Source organism: Chaetodon auriga, chromosome 21 (assembly GCF_051107435.1).
Source record: "Chaetodon auriga isolate fChaAug3 chromosome 21, fChaAug3.hap1, whole genome shotgun sequence".
NCBI lineage: Eukaryota > Metazoa > Chordata > Actinopteri > Chaetodontiformes > Chaetodontidae > Chaetodon > Chaetodon auriga.
Window position 1 is genome coordinate 11,490,445 of NC_135094.1, and position 19,556 is coordinate 11,510,000.

The 19,556-nt window shown below is 44.3% G+C and overlaps 1 protein-coding gene across 2 annotated transcripts in view; it reads left to right on the plus strand.

The window, feature by feature from the left end:
* pola1 (polymerase (DNA directed), alpha 1) overlaps nt 1-19,556 on the plus strand; it is a 50,378-nt gene that overhangs the window by 15,842 nt on the left and 14,980 nt on the right. For both annotated transcript variants that reach the window (XM_076721399.1, XM_076721400.1), the window contains exons 27-35: nt 4,342-4,374; nt 5,126-5,218; nt 5,313-5,518; nt 5,653-5,785; nt 5,906-6,037; nt 6,339-6,513; nt 7,021-7,202; nt 11,057-11,188; nt 18,610-18,726. In XM_076721399.1, coding sequence (XP_076577514.1) covers nt 4,342-4,374; nt 5,126-5,218; nt 5,313-5,518; nt 5,653-5,785; nt 5,906-6,037; nt 6,339-6,513; nt 7,021-7,202; nt 11,057-11,188; nt 18,610-18,726 — 1,203 coding nt within the window. The remainder of the gene's footprint in view (nt 1-4,341; nt 4,375-5,125; nt 5,219-5,312; nt 5,519-5,652; nt 5,786-5,905; nt 6,038-6,338; nt 6,514-7,020; nt 7,203-11,056; nt 11,189-18,609; nt 18,727-19,556) is intronic.

The following is a 19,556-nucleotide window of genomic DNA, read 5'->3' on the forward strand; positions in this document are numbered from 1 at the left end:
AAGGTGGGACTTGGATCCCCTTTTGCAGCTTGCTCATTTGTCCACTCATCGTTCTGTTTGTCACTTTCAGCAGTGAAGGCCAGTTTGGACCCATTTTGCTCATTGAAATTGACAGCCTGGCAAAAGACAAAAGATATTTTGATGAGGAGGTGGGGTTGGGGGGGGTGGGGGGTGGATTGAAGTAAAGAATACATGGGAGCAACATGGTAACAAGGCACAGAAATCCCTTACAGATAAGACCAACAAATAGCTGAGTAACAGCTGGGGGAAAGGCAGATATCACAACAAGGCTGAACCGCTCATCAATTAGCATGACAGTGTGCAATAACGCACAGCTAATGAGTACAGCTCATGCACAGACGCACAGGTGCACATGAATGACATGAGACATAGTTAAAAGCTGTAAATTAACAGTGAGTGTACAGTGACATACAAGGACTAAGATAACAAACCTCCAGTTTCTGTCCTATCTGCTCTGAAAATCTTGATTTTGGTTTATTCGGCCGCACTAGTAAGCTGGACAACAATTGTTTTTCATCATGGGCCTGCGCTCCCGCACTTGTCTCCCTCGGTCACTTCGTGGCAGCTTTGAGTGTTACAGACTACGGTAGCACCACTTAACCCAACTACATCTTTTAGCAACATTGGCAGGGTCAGGTGCCCTGAAGTCTGCGCCCTCAAGTCTCAAGGCAGATTGTTGGGTACATTATGTTTTAAAAAATGGGGAGTACGAAGGGAAAATGTCACTTGCAAGCTGTGCAAGTCAGTTGTTGAAATACTGTAAGGACACAAGAACCCTCCACAGCACACACATGTACCACTGTCCTGAACTGGTGGGTCTGCAGCTACAGACTGTTTGAGGATGCCATCTGCCACAAGTTTCCAGCTGATCTTTAAGGTTTAGTGGGACAGTAATTCTGACTGTCATATAATCTAGAGGGGACCATGTACATTTTTATTATAATCTGGTCTGGATGGAGATCCACATCCAAATGATGGGAGTGTTGATGGAGCTAGAGCTTGTTTGTGATGTGAATCGATGGTGCAGAGCTGTTGTTACAGGGCAGCTGCAGCTCCTAATGCATGCTGAGGCAGGAGGTCTGTCCACAATCAAAATCATCATAATAGAACTTATTTATAATACAGGATACTTGGTTAAATGAGAAGTGTGGGTGTCACGCCATCATGCATTAATGTAGATAGTAAGAGTAATTATTCTGTAAATCAAGATTAATTTACCATATGTAATTGGTTTCTTATTTTGTCTTACTGCATATAAACTGGCTGCCATGATGTTTATGATCTATTGGTTGATCGCATATTCAGCATCTCACTGATGTTTAACTTTGATAAAAACGTTCTGTAGCTGATACAAGTAAGCTTAAGTTCGTATCAGGACAGTAGTATTTGTAATATGTTGGTGTGACTCTCCAAGTTAAAGGTTGTCTTGTTTTGCACAAGCACTCATGCAGACTCCTTCAGTACAATCTGTTCTGCTTGACGCATATGTACGAAGAACGCAAACTGGGCCTGGATGGAGGCCTGAAAAGGTAGAATGAGGTGGGATAGGCATTAACGGTGTAGAAAAAATCGGTCTTTTCTACCCAGAAATCTTCGGTCCTGATCCCTCGCTCCGCGGGAGCACTCGTCAGTGGGCTGCTCAATTAGTGTCCAGTCTAATTACACTGTATTAACACCAAGGAGCCGAGAAGTGAAAGAGGCAGGAGCAAAACTGAGTGATGCTCTACGGTGTGAGAAGATCGAAATGATACCTGCAAGACAGAGGGGGGCACAGAGCAAGAAGGAGACTGATGTTGATGAGTTGGGGATATAAAACTATTCAAATCGGACTTGGGGGAGACGATGTGAAAGATTTAGTTGTATTACTGAGAGAAATAACAAAATTTCACGACAGCGTCAAGTAATACGAGTCAAAGTGGAGCTTTTTCAGGTGTTCGGCCCAGTATGAGCGGCATGCGCGGCGCTGACGAGCGCAGTCATCAGAGAGAAGATGAACACACTCCTTTTACCTCCTCAGGCCGTGTGTTTGCATTGGTCCATATATTATGTGTGTGTTGGTATGTGTTCAAAGACGAGCAGTCACGCACACGCACACACATTGCATCATGGTCAAACGACTTGTCTTTCACACGGTTCATTCCGTAAAGCGCTCCGTCCTGCTGGAAGTGACAGCATATGGAAAACCCGTCTAAATGAGTCCACACATCAATTACATCAACGCGTTCTCACCTCGCTCGCCCCCCCCCCCGCCTCGCTTTGCTGTCGCTGTGTCCCTGCCTTCCCACATCTCTCTATTCATCACTTCTCTGCCCTTTTCCTTCTGTCTATTCTCTGATCATTCCACGCTCTGCTTCTGTCTGCTGCCTCCTCCAGCGCCTCTCTGTTGCTGTTGTGTCACAGAGCCCACAGCTTGTGTTGAAGGGTAGATTTTAATGTGGATTTGTTGATATGATTATATTCATCATGACACCATAAAGTTTGTCTGTCTTTAGTGTCTGTATTAGCAGAAGAAAGGAGGCCTGCGTTAAACAGTGCCGGCGGCTGTGAGTTAATGAAATGTGATCCAGGAAGTCTGGTCTGTTTTGGTCTGATGTTTATCCTTTATTGTGCTGATCAGGAGGTAAACGGTAAAAATACAGTGTTTACATGCCAGAGGAGACCACCAGAAATGTGAGCTTGCATGGATTTAATCTGCCACGCTGCAGCCTCTTGCTGGATGACGCTGTATTGCGGGAAAAGCTGATCCAGATTCACCTTTTTTCACCATTTCATAACACGCTTTTTCATGTGTTCCTGTGCTACTGAGCACAGATTCTGTCGACGATGAGCGACAGAAGAACATCCCGCTCAGTGTCTACGTCCAGTTTATACCTGCAGCCTTTGCGTTTGTTTCCGGCTTCACCTTCGACTCCACCCTTTCTTTATTGTAGCGTTCGATACAGTTGATGGTCAGATGTTTTCAGTGTGTGGAGTTTTAGCCTGTAAATGTTTTATATGTGGACAATGATCGTTTCTTCAGCTTCTTTTTGTGCGTTAAATGACCTGCTCTCCACTCGCTAAATGCTGCTTTGATTCCCATTTAACCTAAAAGAAAAAGCTTGTTCAGTCATTATTAAAAAGCATCTTTTTTTTGTTTTTGTTTTTGGTGGTATTAAAAATATCTCTGATATGACCGTTTTGCTGTGATGTAGATGAATCAACCTGTACAGTCAATCAAATCAGGAGACAGGCTCGTCGTTTTGTCTGCCTGAAGCTTAGCAGCGCACTTTAGTGTGTCTGTGCTGAGGCCAAGATTTGTGTGTGTGTGTGTGTGTGAATGTGTGTGTGTTTGTGACGAGACCTTGACCTTGACTGCAATCCCTAATGGAGGAGGCTGTTCTGTGAATGACTCAAACTCCCCCCACCGTACAGTGGTATGTAGCAGCCCATAAAGCATGCTTAAGTCCCACTCTGGTTTCAGGGAGTGGAACACCCCCCCTCTGTTTCCCCTGTCCTGCCGCAGCCCGACCCCGCCCCTTCCTCACACTCTGAAATAGCCACGTCCTTGTCCCCACAGCACAGTGTGAGTCGGGGTGTGTATATATGCGGCCGTGGTTGATTGAGGAGCAGATTGCTGGTGACAGGTCACACTGCGTTCCGTCCCTCCGACCCCCCCAGATTAGCCACCCGCAGCCCCCCCCCACACACCCTGTCCTCCCCTCCTCTGGGCCCCCACCTGTTGGGATCCCTCTGCTGCTCAGATCTCTCTCTCTCACACACACACACACACACACACACACACAGTGGACAACCTGCGTTAACAGAATTCCCTTATTTGTCCGTCACTCACTCTGCGGGTGATAAAGGCCATTACGAGTCATTAAGGTGTGCTTACGCGTGTGTGCGTATGTGTCGCCCGGCTGGGATGTGTGTGGGTTGAAAAGACGCCTGTCACAGCACGCTCTCATAATTGCCCTCTTAGCCAATTATCCCCCATTTAAAAGCAAGTCACCTGCTCTGTTCCCGTGTCCACACAAACGCGCGCACACACGCCACACACACACACACACACACACACACAGAATAAATAACATAGAAACTTCATGTTTAATCATTGTTTGTTCCCGAGTGATATGTTTGTTTACTGTGCTGCAGTGCTGTATGGGCTGTAATGCGTTCTTTTGTTTGTGTCGGTCCTCGTTCGTTCTGTTGTCAAGTCAGAGTCATTTGTGGGGCACGTTTCAGACAATGCAAGCTCGTCATGCTTCAGACACAACAAATAACATGAAATGAATGACGTGAACATGTATTTTAATTCACTGTGTTTGTTTCCTCCTTCAGATTCTGATGCACACCAAGGACATGGTTCAGAAGGTGAGCTTTTAACACGCTTTTGGTTGTTCTGATCAGTCAGTATAATCCAAATCTAGTCAAGGAAGATTAAAAAATATTCAGATACTCAGGTAAATAGGATTTGACTTGTCTTTTTTTTTATATATACTGACTATGGCAAGTTAAAATTGTTATTTAAGAGAAATGTTCATTTATGCCTGGGGGAAATTGACATGTTCGAGTTAGAAAGAGGTAAGAAAAAAGCTGAAGAATGGTTTGAATGAAGTAATTGAAAATAGAACAAGACATTAAAGAAATTATAGTGATGAAATAAGACACGTCCATTCTATATAATACCTTAGACCATATAAAGTGAATTGAACAAACATTTGTGCCAAAGAAGTCAAGTAGTGTATTTATAAGAAATACAATACAGGTGGTAATACTTCACAGTTTTATATACAGAGTGTTACTCTTTATATAATGTAAAATACAACAATAACAATATAGTATTATTATGTAGAGATATAATACAATGATATTACTTCTTATTCTACTACACAGTAATAATAGTAGTCCTGGCAGTGTAGATGTTTCCAGGTTGAACTGTTGAACGTCTGGTTTGGTGTCACTGGTCATCTTTGAGGCTTTCAATTGAAATAAATGGGATTCAGAGCGTTTATACTGTATATATGTTGTATAAATTCATTAAATCTGGTTTGCTGTTCAGCCATAGTTTGAAGCCAACAATTCCGTTCTCTTGCTTCCATAACTATTTTTCTTTGTGCCTCAGATGAATCTGGAAGTCATCTATGGAGACACCGACTCCATCATGATCAACACCAACAGCACGTCTCTAGAGGAAGTTTTCAAACTCGGCACTAAGGTGTGTGGTCGAGCTGTTGCATGTTCATCTTTTCCAGCTGTTTCCTTATTTTAGCCATTTTCACCTCGAGCATATGTGTGTTTATTATTCCCAGGTGAAGGTAGAAGTAAACAAGCTCTACAAACTGCTGGAAATCGACATCGACGGTGTGTTTAAGTCACTTTTACTCCTGAAGAAGAAGAAGTACGCCGCCTTGGTGGTGGAGACCCACGGCGAAGGACGATACAGCGTCAAACAGGAGCTCAAAGGCTTGGACATCGTCCGCAGAGATTGGTGTGACCTGGCCAAGGAATGCGGCAAGTACGTTAAATGATCCATGCTACTGTTAGCACATTAGCATGTCACCAATCTTACAGTTTCTTTACCTTTAAGAGTCCAGCATTTCAAAGGTTTTCAGTGAACATCTGAAGCACTCCTCTCCTCTGCTCTCGCAGCTACGTCATTGGTCAAATCTTGTCGGACCAGAATCGCGACGTTATTGTGGAGAACATCCAGAAACACCTGGTGGAGGTGGGAGAGAAAGTAGCAGCTGGCGAGATACCCCTCAACCAGTATGAGATCAACAAGGTGAGGGCATGGCTGTGTGTGTGTGTGTGTGTGTCTTATGTCGACAAACTAACACAGCCAGCGTGAGGCTTTTTTCTGTTTTCTGTCTGTTCTTTATGTCTTTCTGTTTCTTTCGTCAAGGCTCTGACTAAAGATCCTCAGGACTACCCTGATAAGAAGAGCCTCCCTCACGTCCACGTGGCTCTGTGGATCAACTCGCAGGGCGGTCGCCGGATCAAAGCTGGAGACACGGTCTCCTACATCATCTGCAAGGTGCGCGTCGATGAGAGCAACATACAACCCTGATTCTTGAAAAGTTGGGATGCTCTGTAAAATATATATACAGCAGAATATGATGACTTGCTAAAACTGTTTGACATCTAGTGAACTGGAAACAGTGCAAAGACTAAATATATTTAATGTTTGACCTCATCAGCTTCATTTCAAACAAGTTGGGTCACAATCAGGCTTGTAAATATAATCTCTTCAAACACTGTTTCACTAGTTATTTTATTGGTTTTATAATTATATTTCAGCGCCTAACTTTAGTGACTTACCAAACTGTCTCCCATAGGACGGCTCAACGCTGGCAGCCAGTCAGAGAGCCTATGCTCTAGAGCAGCTCCAGAAGCAGGAGGGTCTCAGTCTGGACACTCAGTACTACCTCGCCCAGCAGGTTCACCCTGTGGTGTCCCGCATCTGTGACCCCATCGAGGGCATCGACAGCGCGCTCATCGCCACGTGGCTCGGTACGTCAGTGACAGGTTTTGGTAGACTCCAGAGGCCTTTTAGCTTGTGAAAGCGTTTTTAATTGGTGTTGTTGACATCAACTTGCGTAACACTTGGGATTAAATGCATTATCAGAATTGTCTTTTGCAGTTTAAATACATGCTATTTTATAAACGAACACTGGCCATGAGGTATTTGTGGGGCACAGCTTACTTTGAGTGGGACGACTAATCCCTCTTTATGTATGTGTTAGCATTAGTCATAATTCCTGTTTTATGGTTTGTTGACAGCTGAGGCAGCCAAACATAGAAAAGTTGTCATACCTAATGTCACAACCGCCTAATAAAAGTACAAAATAGATTTTTCATTGTTGTCTGATAGCATTAAAATTAAGAGGTTTCGGATGGATTTTGCCTGCTCCTCCTCGTCTGTGTGTGAAAAATTGTTCTAATTAACGTAAAAAGAAGGGATTCAGCAGGATAAGACGGTCTGTGTTGTAAACCAGAATTATCTTTTGTCCATGCCAGGCCTGGACCCGAGTCAGTTCCGGGCTCAGCAGCAGCACCAGAGGGAGGACGAGGCTGATGGCATGCTGGGAGCTCCGGTCCAGCTGACCGACGAGGAGCGCTACAAAGACTGTGAGAGGTTCACCTTCACCTGTCCTCAGTGCGGCACTGACAACATCTACGACAGCGTCTTTGAAGGAGCTGTGAGTATATGCACTCACTCTCATCTCATCTTATGGTGGAAGTACAATAGTTAAAAAGTGTGTTTTTTATGGTGAAAGCTGTGGCTGGACATACAAAATGGCTTTTAGGATAAAATGATGAAGTGATATCGTTTTATATCCAAAAGGTCAAAGGTCAGCTTCACTGCGGCGTCTTGATGTTCTTCGCGTTTTACAATCCGTAGCTTCTTTGCTCCAGCATCCATATTTGAAGTATTGTAGTCGACCACAAGCTGATTGGTTCTGCTGATATTGAGCTTCAGGTGATTGTTGTTCTCTGTCAGTCCTCTTATTTTGCTTAAATGACGAGTGGAACCCCATTTTCATATTAACGTATCCTTACATGTCTCTGCTGTCCTTGTCCGTTGTGCAGTGCATCTGCCCCGTCACAGTTCAGTTTATCAGCTGGTGCATCGATCAGTTTGCAAATGACGGTGTTTGAATCAGGTGATCGTTGTTGTTTATGCAACACGAAGCATGAGACTGCAAGATTTCATGGAAAAATGTTTTAGCATGTGTGCGGAAGAAGAGTTAGTTGTGGAGTCATGGACTTGTGTGCTGCACACAAAACCCTCACAGAGAAACCAAGAAAGGCTGAAAGGAAACATAGAAGATTTCTTTTTATCACTAATGGTGTGTTTAATTGGTGTGATGGATTATTCAGGAGAGAGACAGAGAAAGGCTCTCAGAGTGGAAGAATGGTGTTTCCGAAGGCATTTCAGTCAAACGTCCTGTGAAGGATTCGCGCTTTAGTCATCCTCCATATTGTGTCTCTGTCTGTATTTTTAGACAGCTGCCTGGCTCCAATATGGACTCTGTTTTCATTGGCATAGTTTGGACTCCACAACTTGAAAAGCCTTTCCTTAACCCCTACTGCTCTGTGGACACACACACACACACACGGATCTCCTTCCATTTGTCAGGCCAAGGTCGTGTTTTTCTATGTGTGTGTGTGTGTGTGTGTGTGTGTGTGTGTGTGTGTGTGTTATCAGTTTCTAATGAGGAGCAGGACACACAGCTTTTTCTTGTCTGAAACACACTAATAAAACTGACAAGCCTCTGTCCTCTGTCTGGCAGAGGGAGCTTTCATTAAATTAAAAAAAAGGGAGTATTATACACACACTCCATAAAATGTTTGATATCAACACACACTTCACTGGCATGTTTTACTGAGAGACGTACACACTCGCGCAGGAAGCGTTCCAGAAAAGCTCTGTTGAAGGGAATCAAATGCTCGGCAGACGCCGAACGATCCTTCCTGCTTTGATGTTTTCACGGTAGAGTATGGCCTTGAAATGTTCACTTACATGTGAATTTCTTTGGGCTAAATTAACCAGGATTCGTCTGATTACTGGTGTTAATTTTCCACCGTGCGTCAGAGGCCGGTATGCCCGCGCACACACAGCCAAGCCGATAAGACAGGAAGTTAATTAGGGTGGTGAACATGGTCTAACAGCTCAGTGAGAGGGGAGGACAGATGGGCCTTGACTCCACCACTGACACAGTGCCAGAAGATGGTTGGAGGAGGCGGAGATGGATGATGGAGGACAGACAGAGGAAGAAAGTTGTTTGATGAGGCTAACTGGAGAGAGGGGGGGGGGGGTGGTGGTGGTGGTGGAAAGATTAAGCGTGGAGGGGAATGAAAAGCTGGATGGAGCTGCAGGGATTTCCCTGAGTTCGGTTTTAATAGAGCGTTGGGCATCCCGCACTGAGCAGTTAAATCAACAGGCCGTGAAAGCTGCACATTATCAGACCAAGGCATGGATGGAGGCATGGTCAGGGTGGACACCTGACGTTGTAAATGGTTTCACAGTTTGTTTAAAGTGCAGGGATGAGATGGTGTAGATGACAGTTGGTTGAAGAGGTGATCTGAAGTCTCACACACAAACACAAAGACAGACACCGCTTTGGCAACTGGCAAGTGTCGTATGATTTGTATAGATGCAGCTTGTTTTGGGAGTTTTCTGTTATCAAAATGAAGTTTGGCATGAAACGAGTGAGATGAAGAAGAGTAGGAGGGGAGGAGGAGGAGAGAGGCTGCTTTCATCCAGAGCGGACGGGAAAGAAGAAAAAAACATGAAGAAGAGGAACGGAGGAGGAGGATGGACTGAGATGGAGAGGGTTAATGTGTCTGTCTGCATGTTAGAGGAGTCAAATGAGTCGATTGACTGGAACTGGGAGAAAATGAGAGTTTTTTTTCCTCCCCATAAAGAAATGATGTAGGCAAACAAAAAACCTGTGTGTGGCCGGGTGGGGGGGTGTCACAAGCATACGTGTGTGTCATTGACTTCCCTGCAGAAACCTTTTTTTTCCCCTTTCGCTGCTGTCAATGTGACAGTTAAATGGAGTTCAGGTTTAAAGAGCGAGTGTTTAAAGCTGTTATATTTAGTGTAATTGTTATGTGCTGTGGCTACTTTTTCCATTGCATTAACTATAAGCCTTGCTGTCAAGTGTTCAATTCAGGGCTACTGAGGTCGTGTTGACCTGTTTTCTTCAGGTTACAATAATGTTGAAATTTACTGGACACAGGCGTGCTTTAAGCCCTGACGCCCTCCACGATTGTGACATGTTCTTTGTGGAGCTTTAAAAGTAAGCTGCTGCGTTACGTAATTGTTGTTCTGATTGGAAGGTTAAAAACGCACCTGCGACGAATCCCTGCGCGCGTTTATTTATGCACGGGACGTTATGAAAAATGGTGGCGCCGTAGGAGTGAATGGAGTAAATGCTTCCTGTAACAGGCCTAACAACAGGCCGTCATGCAAAATAGTGTTTTTACGATACTTTGACGCCAATATTAAGTTTAGCATCGCCATACTTGAAACTGAAATGACACCGATTTGATCCTCGACAGTGAATAGATCAGAAGTCATCCCACCTCAGGGCTGCTTTTGGCCCAGTTGAAGGGTGGTGGTGGTGATGGTCGGCTGACTTGTGGTGGATCGCTTGGTGGTTTCACTTGAACTCTGTAAGTAAAATAAAATATAACACGAGAAAAAAGAGGAGGTTTGCGCGAGGTGTTGTCCGATCGGTGTCCGAAATCAGCTGTGGTTGTTGTCAACGGCCACTCTTGACTGCAGGGTGAAAAGCAGGCTGTCATCGAGAGAGGGAGACACCACGTCGTTTAAAATGGGCTGCAGACAGTCTCTCCTGGAAGGAATTCATAGGACGGCACCTGTTTGTATTCATGTCAAGAGAGGGGGGAAAAAAAAGGCTTTGCAGTGAAGTTCAGACCTTGGCTCCTCTCTCACCTTTGCACCACTGACCAATCATGGCATGAAGTGGGCTCTGATGTCAGATCATCACTTTGAGGAGGTTACAGAACAGTTCAGACTGCAGAATTTGCAGCTGAAATGAATTCACTCTTAGATTTTGGGTGAATTCGGCAATGACAGCGACGCGTTTTCAGTGTCTTTTTGAAATAGAAATTTGACACACAACATCTGAGTTGTAGTACATTTACGAGGATGAGGCGTTTTTTGGTTACCTTGGAGTCAGTAAACACTGAGAGTCTGACCAGCTTTCAGTGTTTGGCACTTTTTGATTCACAGATTCTCAGAGTAATAAAGCTCTCTGTCTCCCAAAATAGTTTATAGTGCTCACCTCATTGCACCCGCAAGTTTCCTCGATTACACATGCAATATTGTGCAGACCTTCCTGTCAATCAGTGCAAACATTTCAACCGTCTGCAGTACTGCTGTGAGTCACCTGAATGGGTTGTGTACGACAATGCTGTCGCCTGTTTTAGTTCATGTGTTTTGAACAAGACTCAAGAGTTTTTGCTCAATAGCTGCAGCAGATGATATTGTGTGTGACTTACTCTGTTGTCTGTGTCTCAGGGATCAACGCTGGAGACCAGCCTGACGCGATGCTGTCACGTCCCCTGCGCGGGCCGCCCCATCGACCACGCTGTCAACATCAGCAATAAGCTGCTACTCGACATCCGGCGCCATATCAAGAAATACTACTCTGTGAGTATTTGTGTTTGTATTCAAGTTTGCAAGTGTAAGTGAGGATTAAATGCGACTGTTTCTTCCAATAAAACTCTCCTTTACACAAGCTCAGAACCCAAACACACAAGCATTCGTGCATTTACTTCTTCACCACCTGCGGGGCCACAAATGGACTTCATTCAGTGTTTAATGGTGCAACTTGTTAGACTGGCACAGCTGGCCGGCTGACGACTTGCTCTCTCTTCTCCTATTTTTTCCCTCTTTTTTTTTTTAAAAACATTTTCTCCGAAGGTTGCAGTTAGTTCACAATACACATTTCTTCATGTGCTTCACTTGAGCAGAATATGCACTAAATATAAATTTTTGCCACACAAACACCAAGCCGTACACACTGTTAAGGCCTGTGGTTGCTAAAGAAATTAAATAAATGCTTCAGCTGACAAAATACAAGCTTAAGTGGACAGAAACTGAGCTGTTTGTAATGAAACAGTCAAAACTTGTAGAATTGACCTCCCACAAAGTGTGTATAATAGCGTTGGACTATGTTTAATGCAACGTGGGATGCAACAGATGCAGTAATGGGAAGAGAAGCCATCAAAAAAAAGATGTTGGACAAGAGATGGAGAAAACCTCAGCAGGACACTGCGCTGACATTTCCAACCAAAGAACACATTATGCCTGCAAAATGAAAAGAGCACCAGACAGATTTGAAGGAGCATGATCCATGAAAATACTTAAATGGCCATTCTTACTTTGAATACCAAGTTTAACATGCAGTCTTTGTTGGGTTTTTTTTTGGTTTTTAAAGATGATAAGGTGAAATTTAAATGATAGATCTGGGAGAACTGGGTCATTGGAGAAACTAAAAATGCAGCAAGTCAAATGTGTTTGAGTTTAAAGATCGAGTAGATTTGATGATATCTCGGCATATAGGAGACGGATTGGCATCACCCTCTGTACGGACGCTTCCTCTCTCGTCACACTAATGTGCTAATATGCTAAACGTTAGCATATTAGCATGCTGACATTAGCATTTAGCCCAAAGTTCAGTCGAGTACAGCGTCACAGAGCTGCTGGCATGGCTGTAGACTCTTAGACTTAATGGTGTCATTCAAAAACACAAGTTTGTCTCAGCATAAATTATCAGGTTTATTCTCCAGGGAAGAAAATTTAACAGAATTTTGATCAAATCTACAAAGGAAAGCAAATTAATGCACATTTCCATCCACTCCCATTGCGATTACTAGCAGTTAGTTCATCAGAATAAAGTCATGATTTATTTGCTAAGTCTGTTTCTGTCTCTATCGATACTCCAGCTTTTTCACCTCAGCAGAGCCTAAAAACTTTTTTGTGAGATTTTTTGAGATTTCCTCTCTGGCAGCAGGTAGATGGAAACCCACCTACAGCCCCTGCATATGTTTGCTAAATTGTTATACACAGTTATTATAGGTTGTGGGGGAAATACTGTTCAGTGTACCTGCTGTCGGCTTCCTTTCACTGCTGTGCTGCTCTGATTTATGTTGGTACAATGTTTTCAAACTGACGTCCAGTGACCGAGATTAGCTCTGATAGATTCCTGTTAGACCGAGTGGAAACAGGACGCGAAACCAAACAACGTTCAGGGCGAGTCGTCACTGTACTCAGAGTCTGATGAGCAGCCGGAGTGAAGCAGGCTGGATGCCTGTGTTGTCTTTGTGGAGGTCTCTCTCTCTCTCTCTCTCTCTCCTGGTAGCGTCTAACACCTTGGTCTTGAGTGAGTGGAATGCACTGTCTGTAAAGTGTGTGCGTGTGTGTGTGTGAGTGTGTGTATGTGGGGGTTACTCTCCCACAGTGCTGAACAGAAATCAATTAGTTTGGTGAATGTGAGGGGAGCGAGCCCCCCTGAACCCCTTTGTCACAATGTGTGAAACAGCTGCTACCACTGAATACTTACACCTCACACAGCAACACACACGCACACACACACACACACACACCACTGGAGGCTGAACAGCAGTGGACACAGCACACACAGCGGGGCAATGAAGAGGGGTAATATTGTGTAATTAAGGATTCCTTTCAGGCCGAGGGAGAGTTCAAATAGAGCTGTTTGTCTGGCCAGATAGACTGAAAGCTCAGCACCTCTGTGTGTGTGTGTGTGTGTGTGTGTGCGCGTATGTGTGTGTGTGTGTGTACACCAATATACATGTATGTGTGCTGGTGTCCTAAGCTAGGACCACAGAGACATTAATCATTAGTGAAATTACCTCCTGCCCCCCCCCCCACCTCTCCCCCCACCCTCATCCCTACCATTATCAATAAACCAGCACCCTGAGAATGGGCAAACACTTGTTCACTCCTCACACACACACACACACACACACACACACTCTCTGTGGTCATCCTTTCCTCCTCTCGTCCCGCTGTCTTTGGCAAAATGAGAGATTCGCTTGTTTCCTGAACCACCCAATTCTTCTTTTCCTTTTTTTTCCCCTTTTTTAAAAACCCCTCCCATCTAACCACCGTTGCCATGGCATTTAACAAATTATTGCAATTACCCTCGTCATGCGGGTCGCCCCTGGAAACAGGCTGAGGGGCAAGAGAAGAAAGGGGGAGGGAGAGAGAGAAAGGGTGAATGAAGACCAGAGAAGGTGATAATCCTGTTTTGAACAAAAGGTCAAATTGTTGAATAGAGAAGCTTTGATTAAGCGGAGGAGGTACAAAGTGGAACCGTTTGAGCTCTATTCAGTGTGTGTGTGTGTGTGTGTGTGAGAGAGAGAGAGGGAGAGTGTGTGTGTGTGCGTGTGCATGTGCGTGCGTGTGTGTGAGAGAGAGGGGGAGTGTGTTTGAGAAGTAGACCGATTTTAGGTGGAGCTGAAAGTGTTGACTGCTGAAGCACAAAAACTGTTAGAGCTCTTTCTGGTGCTTCTGTGTGTGCGTGTGTGTGTGTGTGTGTGTGTGTGTGTGTGTGTGTGTGTGTGTGTGTGTGTGTGTGTGTGTGTGTGGCAGGTGGATTCCTCTGGTCCAGGAGTCACATCAGAGAGGTTTCTCTGTCTGTCTTGACAGTAACAGTACAGCTGAAACGAGCAGTCGATTCACAGATTAGTAGATTAGCTTTAACCAGCAACTATTAAGATTATTTAGTTAGAATTAAGTTTTTTTTTAAGCAAAAATGCCCAAATTTCTAGTTGTTGCCTGTCAACATCTGTCAAATTAAAGTGAAGATTTTTGGCCTTTAGACTGTCGATCACACAAAACAAGGAATTTGAAGACATTGAAGGGCGTTTCTAACTATTTTCCTTATGGACCAAACAGTTCATCAATTAACTGAGAAAATATACGGATTCAACTATTTTGAAAAGGATTTATTTGCAGCCCTGATCAACAAGAGGTGACCCAGAACAGATGGAAGAAGAAAAGGCGACTAGTGATCATTTTCATGATCAATGAATCGTTGAGTCGCTAAAATGTGAGATATTAGTGGAAATGAAACTTCCCTGAGCCAAATGTGAGAGGCGCAACGATAAATCGATTAATGAATCGACAGAAAATTAATCTGCAGCTAGATAGATGTTCGTTGCAGACCCGATTTGCAATACATGACCCTTAAATGTGAAAAGACGTGGAGCAAAGAAGGTTCAGACCAGTGCTGCAACCAATGAGTCAAATAATCTGCCCGTTATCAATCAGTCAGTGACTTCTTTTGTCAGTGTAATGTCATAAATGATGAAAAGAGTCAAAAGTTTTGCTTGTTTTGTCAGGCCAACTCTCCAAAGTGAACGTTTTTGACTATAAAAGACTTTAACGACTAACTGCTTCACTGCTAACTCCCAGTCAGAAGTTCAAGAGTCGAAGACGGAGACGGCAGAATAATGAAAAAGATCACACTTTACCATACAAATATATACATATCCCTGCAGCTGCAGCAGAGTATCGGACTCCATACTGTAAGAATGAGAGGCTTTGCACGAGATGAGAGTGTTAAAATAACCGAAGAGGCGAAGAAGAGGAGGCAGAGAGAGGGTAGATTTCGTGGTGGGCCCTGTCGTGGCCTGGTCTTGCCTCTGTTTGGTTAAATTATGTGGAACTCATTTGACGTCTGCATTCAGTGTGTCAGGTATCCACTGCTATAATTATGCAATTATGAGCCTTTATTCTCTCACGTCCCACTGTACACCCCCACCCAGCCTCGCTCCGCCGAAATGCCTCAATTAGATTTTTTTTTTCCTGCCTCACTCCTCACGCGCTCCTTGTTTTTAGCCCTTTCTCCGTGGCTCACACGGGTCTGCCGCACTTAATCTCAATTTATTTTCACGAGTGTGTGTGTGTGTGTGCGCTTGTGGTTTGTGTGGATGGGTTTGAGGTCACAGCAGCAGAGCACAAGGGCATTGTGGGTAGCTTATTCCTCCTGTCAGCCCTCTCGGTGGTGTATGCGTCTTGGAGGCTTTGATGTGTGTCTTATTTTAATTATATTTTAATGCATGTGAATGGGGAATCAATATGTTTGTGCGCACACTGAATGCGGTTTGTGTGTATGTGTGTGTGTGTGTGTGTGTGTGAGAGAGAGACCCATGGGAACAGCAGTGTGTGCCAAGGCTTGTGTCATAAGAAATACACAAAAAAAAGGCAGATCAAGCAGCCGCCCATTGAAAAACACACTCTCGCACTCCTTATCTCCCACCTCCACCGAACCATTGTCCCGCGTACGTCTTTATCAGAGACGCCGAAGCCGTCTCATTTCCCATGATGCTCTGCTCTTTGTTGAAGAGCGGCAGAGGTGTTTAGATAATTAGCCCTGGAGCTGGGGTTTGTGGGTAAAGCTGTGAACTCTGGGACTTTCTAATTGATTTGGGACATATGTGTGTGCTTGTGTGAGCGTGTGTGTGTTTGGCTTTCATTTGGAAGAGATTGGCTGGCTGACTCTCTCTGCGTTTGTGTGTCTGTGTGTGTGTGTGTGTGTGTGTGTGTGTGTGTGGTTGCACTATATAGGGAGAGAACATTTACAGTATAAAGTCCAGTTTGTTCTTGAAGTTCAGCGTGTGACAGGTTTTACCTGCTGCACACACAAAGTGCTTCACAGCTCTTTATATAATTGGAAATAATAACGCTGCTTTGATCACTTCTAGGTGTTCAGAGATTGGAGGAAAAGTTGTAATATTGAACGGAAAGCTCGGATTGCAGGTTAGGTCATTGATTCGATCCCCATTATTTGATAATAATAGTGTAATTAGTATTTTTGACTGTAGATTTTGTTCCGTCTCAGGAGTCTTTGGGAGTACCAGGATTGCATTTCGTCTTTGACCATCCTGTTGTGGGTGTTTAACATCATGAATTTCAAAATTAAAGTCCTTACAAAGTGCTTTAAATATGTTATGCATGATATAAGTCACTAGAAAGCGCAAAATAATTGATTTGATACAAAATAAATGAGCTTTATTATGACACATGTCGCCAGTTGTTTTTTTTTTAGATGTTACATGATACATTGATTGAGATGCATCAACCCGTTCATTAATATCGTGGATAAACTACATCACAGGAAAGCACGAATGCAACAATCTTCATGCTGATCCTGGAGGAAAACCTGTTGTAGTCCACAAAAGAAAAGCAATTTCTTTTCCCAACCTTAAAGCCAAACCTACAACGTGCATTAGATTGAAATAACGCTGAGGTTTCTGAGTCCAGACCTCAGTCCAGTTCAGGAATGCCGCCGTTCACTCTTCTCCGCGTGAGCCGACGAGACAGAAAAATGTCGGAATGACACCCAAAATGATTCAAAGTTATCAAACATGCTCAGACAGGGATACGTGTTTTAGAAACACCGTAATGATAAAGTAAATTTTTGTTTTTAGCTGTTTCATGTGCACTGCCAGCAGCTTCGCTCTCATTCATTCGGTCATTTGTTTTGGCGCTTTAAAGTTCAGCAGAAACACACGCAGGTAACCCGTCTTTCTAACCAGTTTGTTCCAGTTGTTTTTCGCCATGAAAGGTTATTGAAGGGTTCTCCGCAGTGGAAAAATGGTTTATATACTGTAGGAGTCGGCTGTAAAGAAAGAAAATAATCTTTACCATTTCTTTTGTTGCTGCTGCTGCGGCTGCTCAAAACTGATGAGGAGACGAGACAAAGCCAAACATAAAAATCAATCAGAGGAACAGTGGCTGCCTGTCTGTGTGAGGGGGATGTGGATAAGAAGACAGGTGCAGTGGTTTTGAGGGGGTCTATTTTGAGTGAATGGAAGAGAGGAAGGATGGATGGATGGATGGAGGAAAGAAGGGAAGGCGTTGATGGTGGTGGGTCTTATTCTCTGTCATTAGTTGGGCATTAACCCCCTCTCCTTTAAACCCCCCTTTGTAATGACAGGGCATAAGAAGCAGAGGGGGTGGAGGGGTCTGGAGGAAGACGGGGAGATTGAGAGGGTTAGACCACAGCACCTGCCCAGGGTCACTACCTCGCCCCAGGGGGTCCTAACTACTGCCGTTTTGGCTGTCCACTGCTCTGCCTGTCTGACAAGTACTCACAGAGCAGGACCCCGACACACAGCAGCTGAAGATACATTGAAATGTAAAGAGGAGGGGGACGCAGGGTGGGATGTGAGGTCACATGTAAACCTCTGTTCTCGTCTCTCGTTGCAGTTGTTTTTATTCCCCAGCTCCTCGTTTTCATCCTCCGACTACTTTTCTTGTCACTTCTGTTGTGCAGAATTAGAGCGACTAAATGGGAGCAACAATTTTCAGCAAAATTCTCCTCATTACCAGAAGGCGTTTGTCTTGAGGCAACAAAAGTTTGGGGGTTTTTTCTTTCTTTTTTTTTGGTCAATTTTAAACAACACCTTTATCAACACAATGAATGGCGAGACCAACACATTTTGTAAATAAGTAATCACATAGGGTAGTAAAGGCTGCTGGGATTTTTGTTTTTTCTCTGATGCGAGCCTCTCTGTCTGATGGAAGCGCACCTTATTCATGTGCGTGTTTTGAGATACTTCCATCAGGGATCCCTTTAGATATGAGAAAGTTGTAATTTAAAGTAATCTCAAAGAAGTATTGCGGTAATGGAAATTCGGGGAGTTTGACAGATGCGTTGAAAAGCATAGAACGGCAAATGGGTCAATTTAGCCGAGTGTATTTTAAAACTTGTTTTTTGGCTTTTTATTGCTTGATATTGTGGTTCCCAGTGTTCAGTTTCTTCTTCGGAGCAGCAGGAACTTCAGCGGTAACCTGACGGGTCACAGATGTAACACCTGAGGAGTGACCTGAAGTGTAGGGACACGGCTGTTATGTTGTTTTTATCAGTAACGACTCATCTGGTCATTATTTTGATGAATCATTTTGTCTAGAGGTTGTCAATCTGAAAAATTATATAAGAAAGCAGCTGCCAAATAAGTCTCTGACGATCGACAGCTACAGCTCTGCTGAAGTTTGGAAGCTTACAGGTGGTGTAAATCATGTGTCTCTCGCAGGGCTGGTTGGTGTGTGAGGACCAGGCCTGCCAGAACAGGACCAGACGTTTGCCCATCGCCTTCTCCCGCCACGGACCCATCTGCCCCGCCTGCGCCCGGGCCACTCTCAGACCCGAGGTAACAACCAACCACAAACATCAGAAAGCACACATGACCAAGCGTTTTCCCCCTATATGGTTAAAGAACGGCGGCCACAAACACACACCAAAGCACATTGAACTGTGTGCGTTTTGTCCAGGTGATGGTGCTATGGAGCTGAAGTCTCTCCTCGTATGTGCTGTACATCTTTACTCATTAGTATCACATTTCACCATATATACACACACACACATACACACACACTGATAAAAGCAGTCTACCCAGCAGGTGTGTGTGCGTGTTTGTGTGACAGTGTGCCCGTGCACTCACGCCTGCCGCCGTGAGGCACTAAGAGCTGGTTGGTAGTTAAACCATTAAAAGCATCTGTCCGTCCAGCTCTGGTAGCCGCCTTATGAACGCTTTGTTAGCTTGACCACTGGATTTAAAAGACACACTCTCCCTTTCAATTTGAGCGTGAAGGTTCACTTTTTTTTTTTTTTTTTTTTTTTTTTGTTCTTCCCCCTTTCTGTCTCTGTCCCATACTTACCAGTCCTGTCTGAAGCCATGCCTTAACTCTCTCTTGTCAATTTCTTTATCTTGCGTTCTCTGCTCCTACCCCCCCCCCCACCCCCACCCCACCCCGGCTGCTTTGCTGTGTCTGACTCTGTGGCGACAGGTTGTAAACCAGAAGGCCAATTTCTGCTGTCACTGTAGCCACTTAGGCGGCCATTGCTGTGCCTGAGGGCCGTGGCACTTTAAACTGTGGGGCTGAATAAAACATTTAACTCTCTGTGCTCACTCATGCACCCCTTCTACACCTCAAAACCTGGAGCTTCTCTTCATTTTGCCCGACCGCACTGTTTGATCTC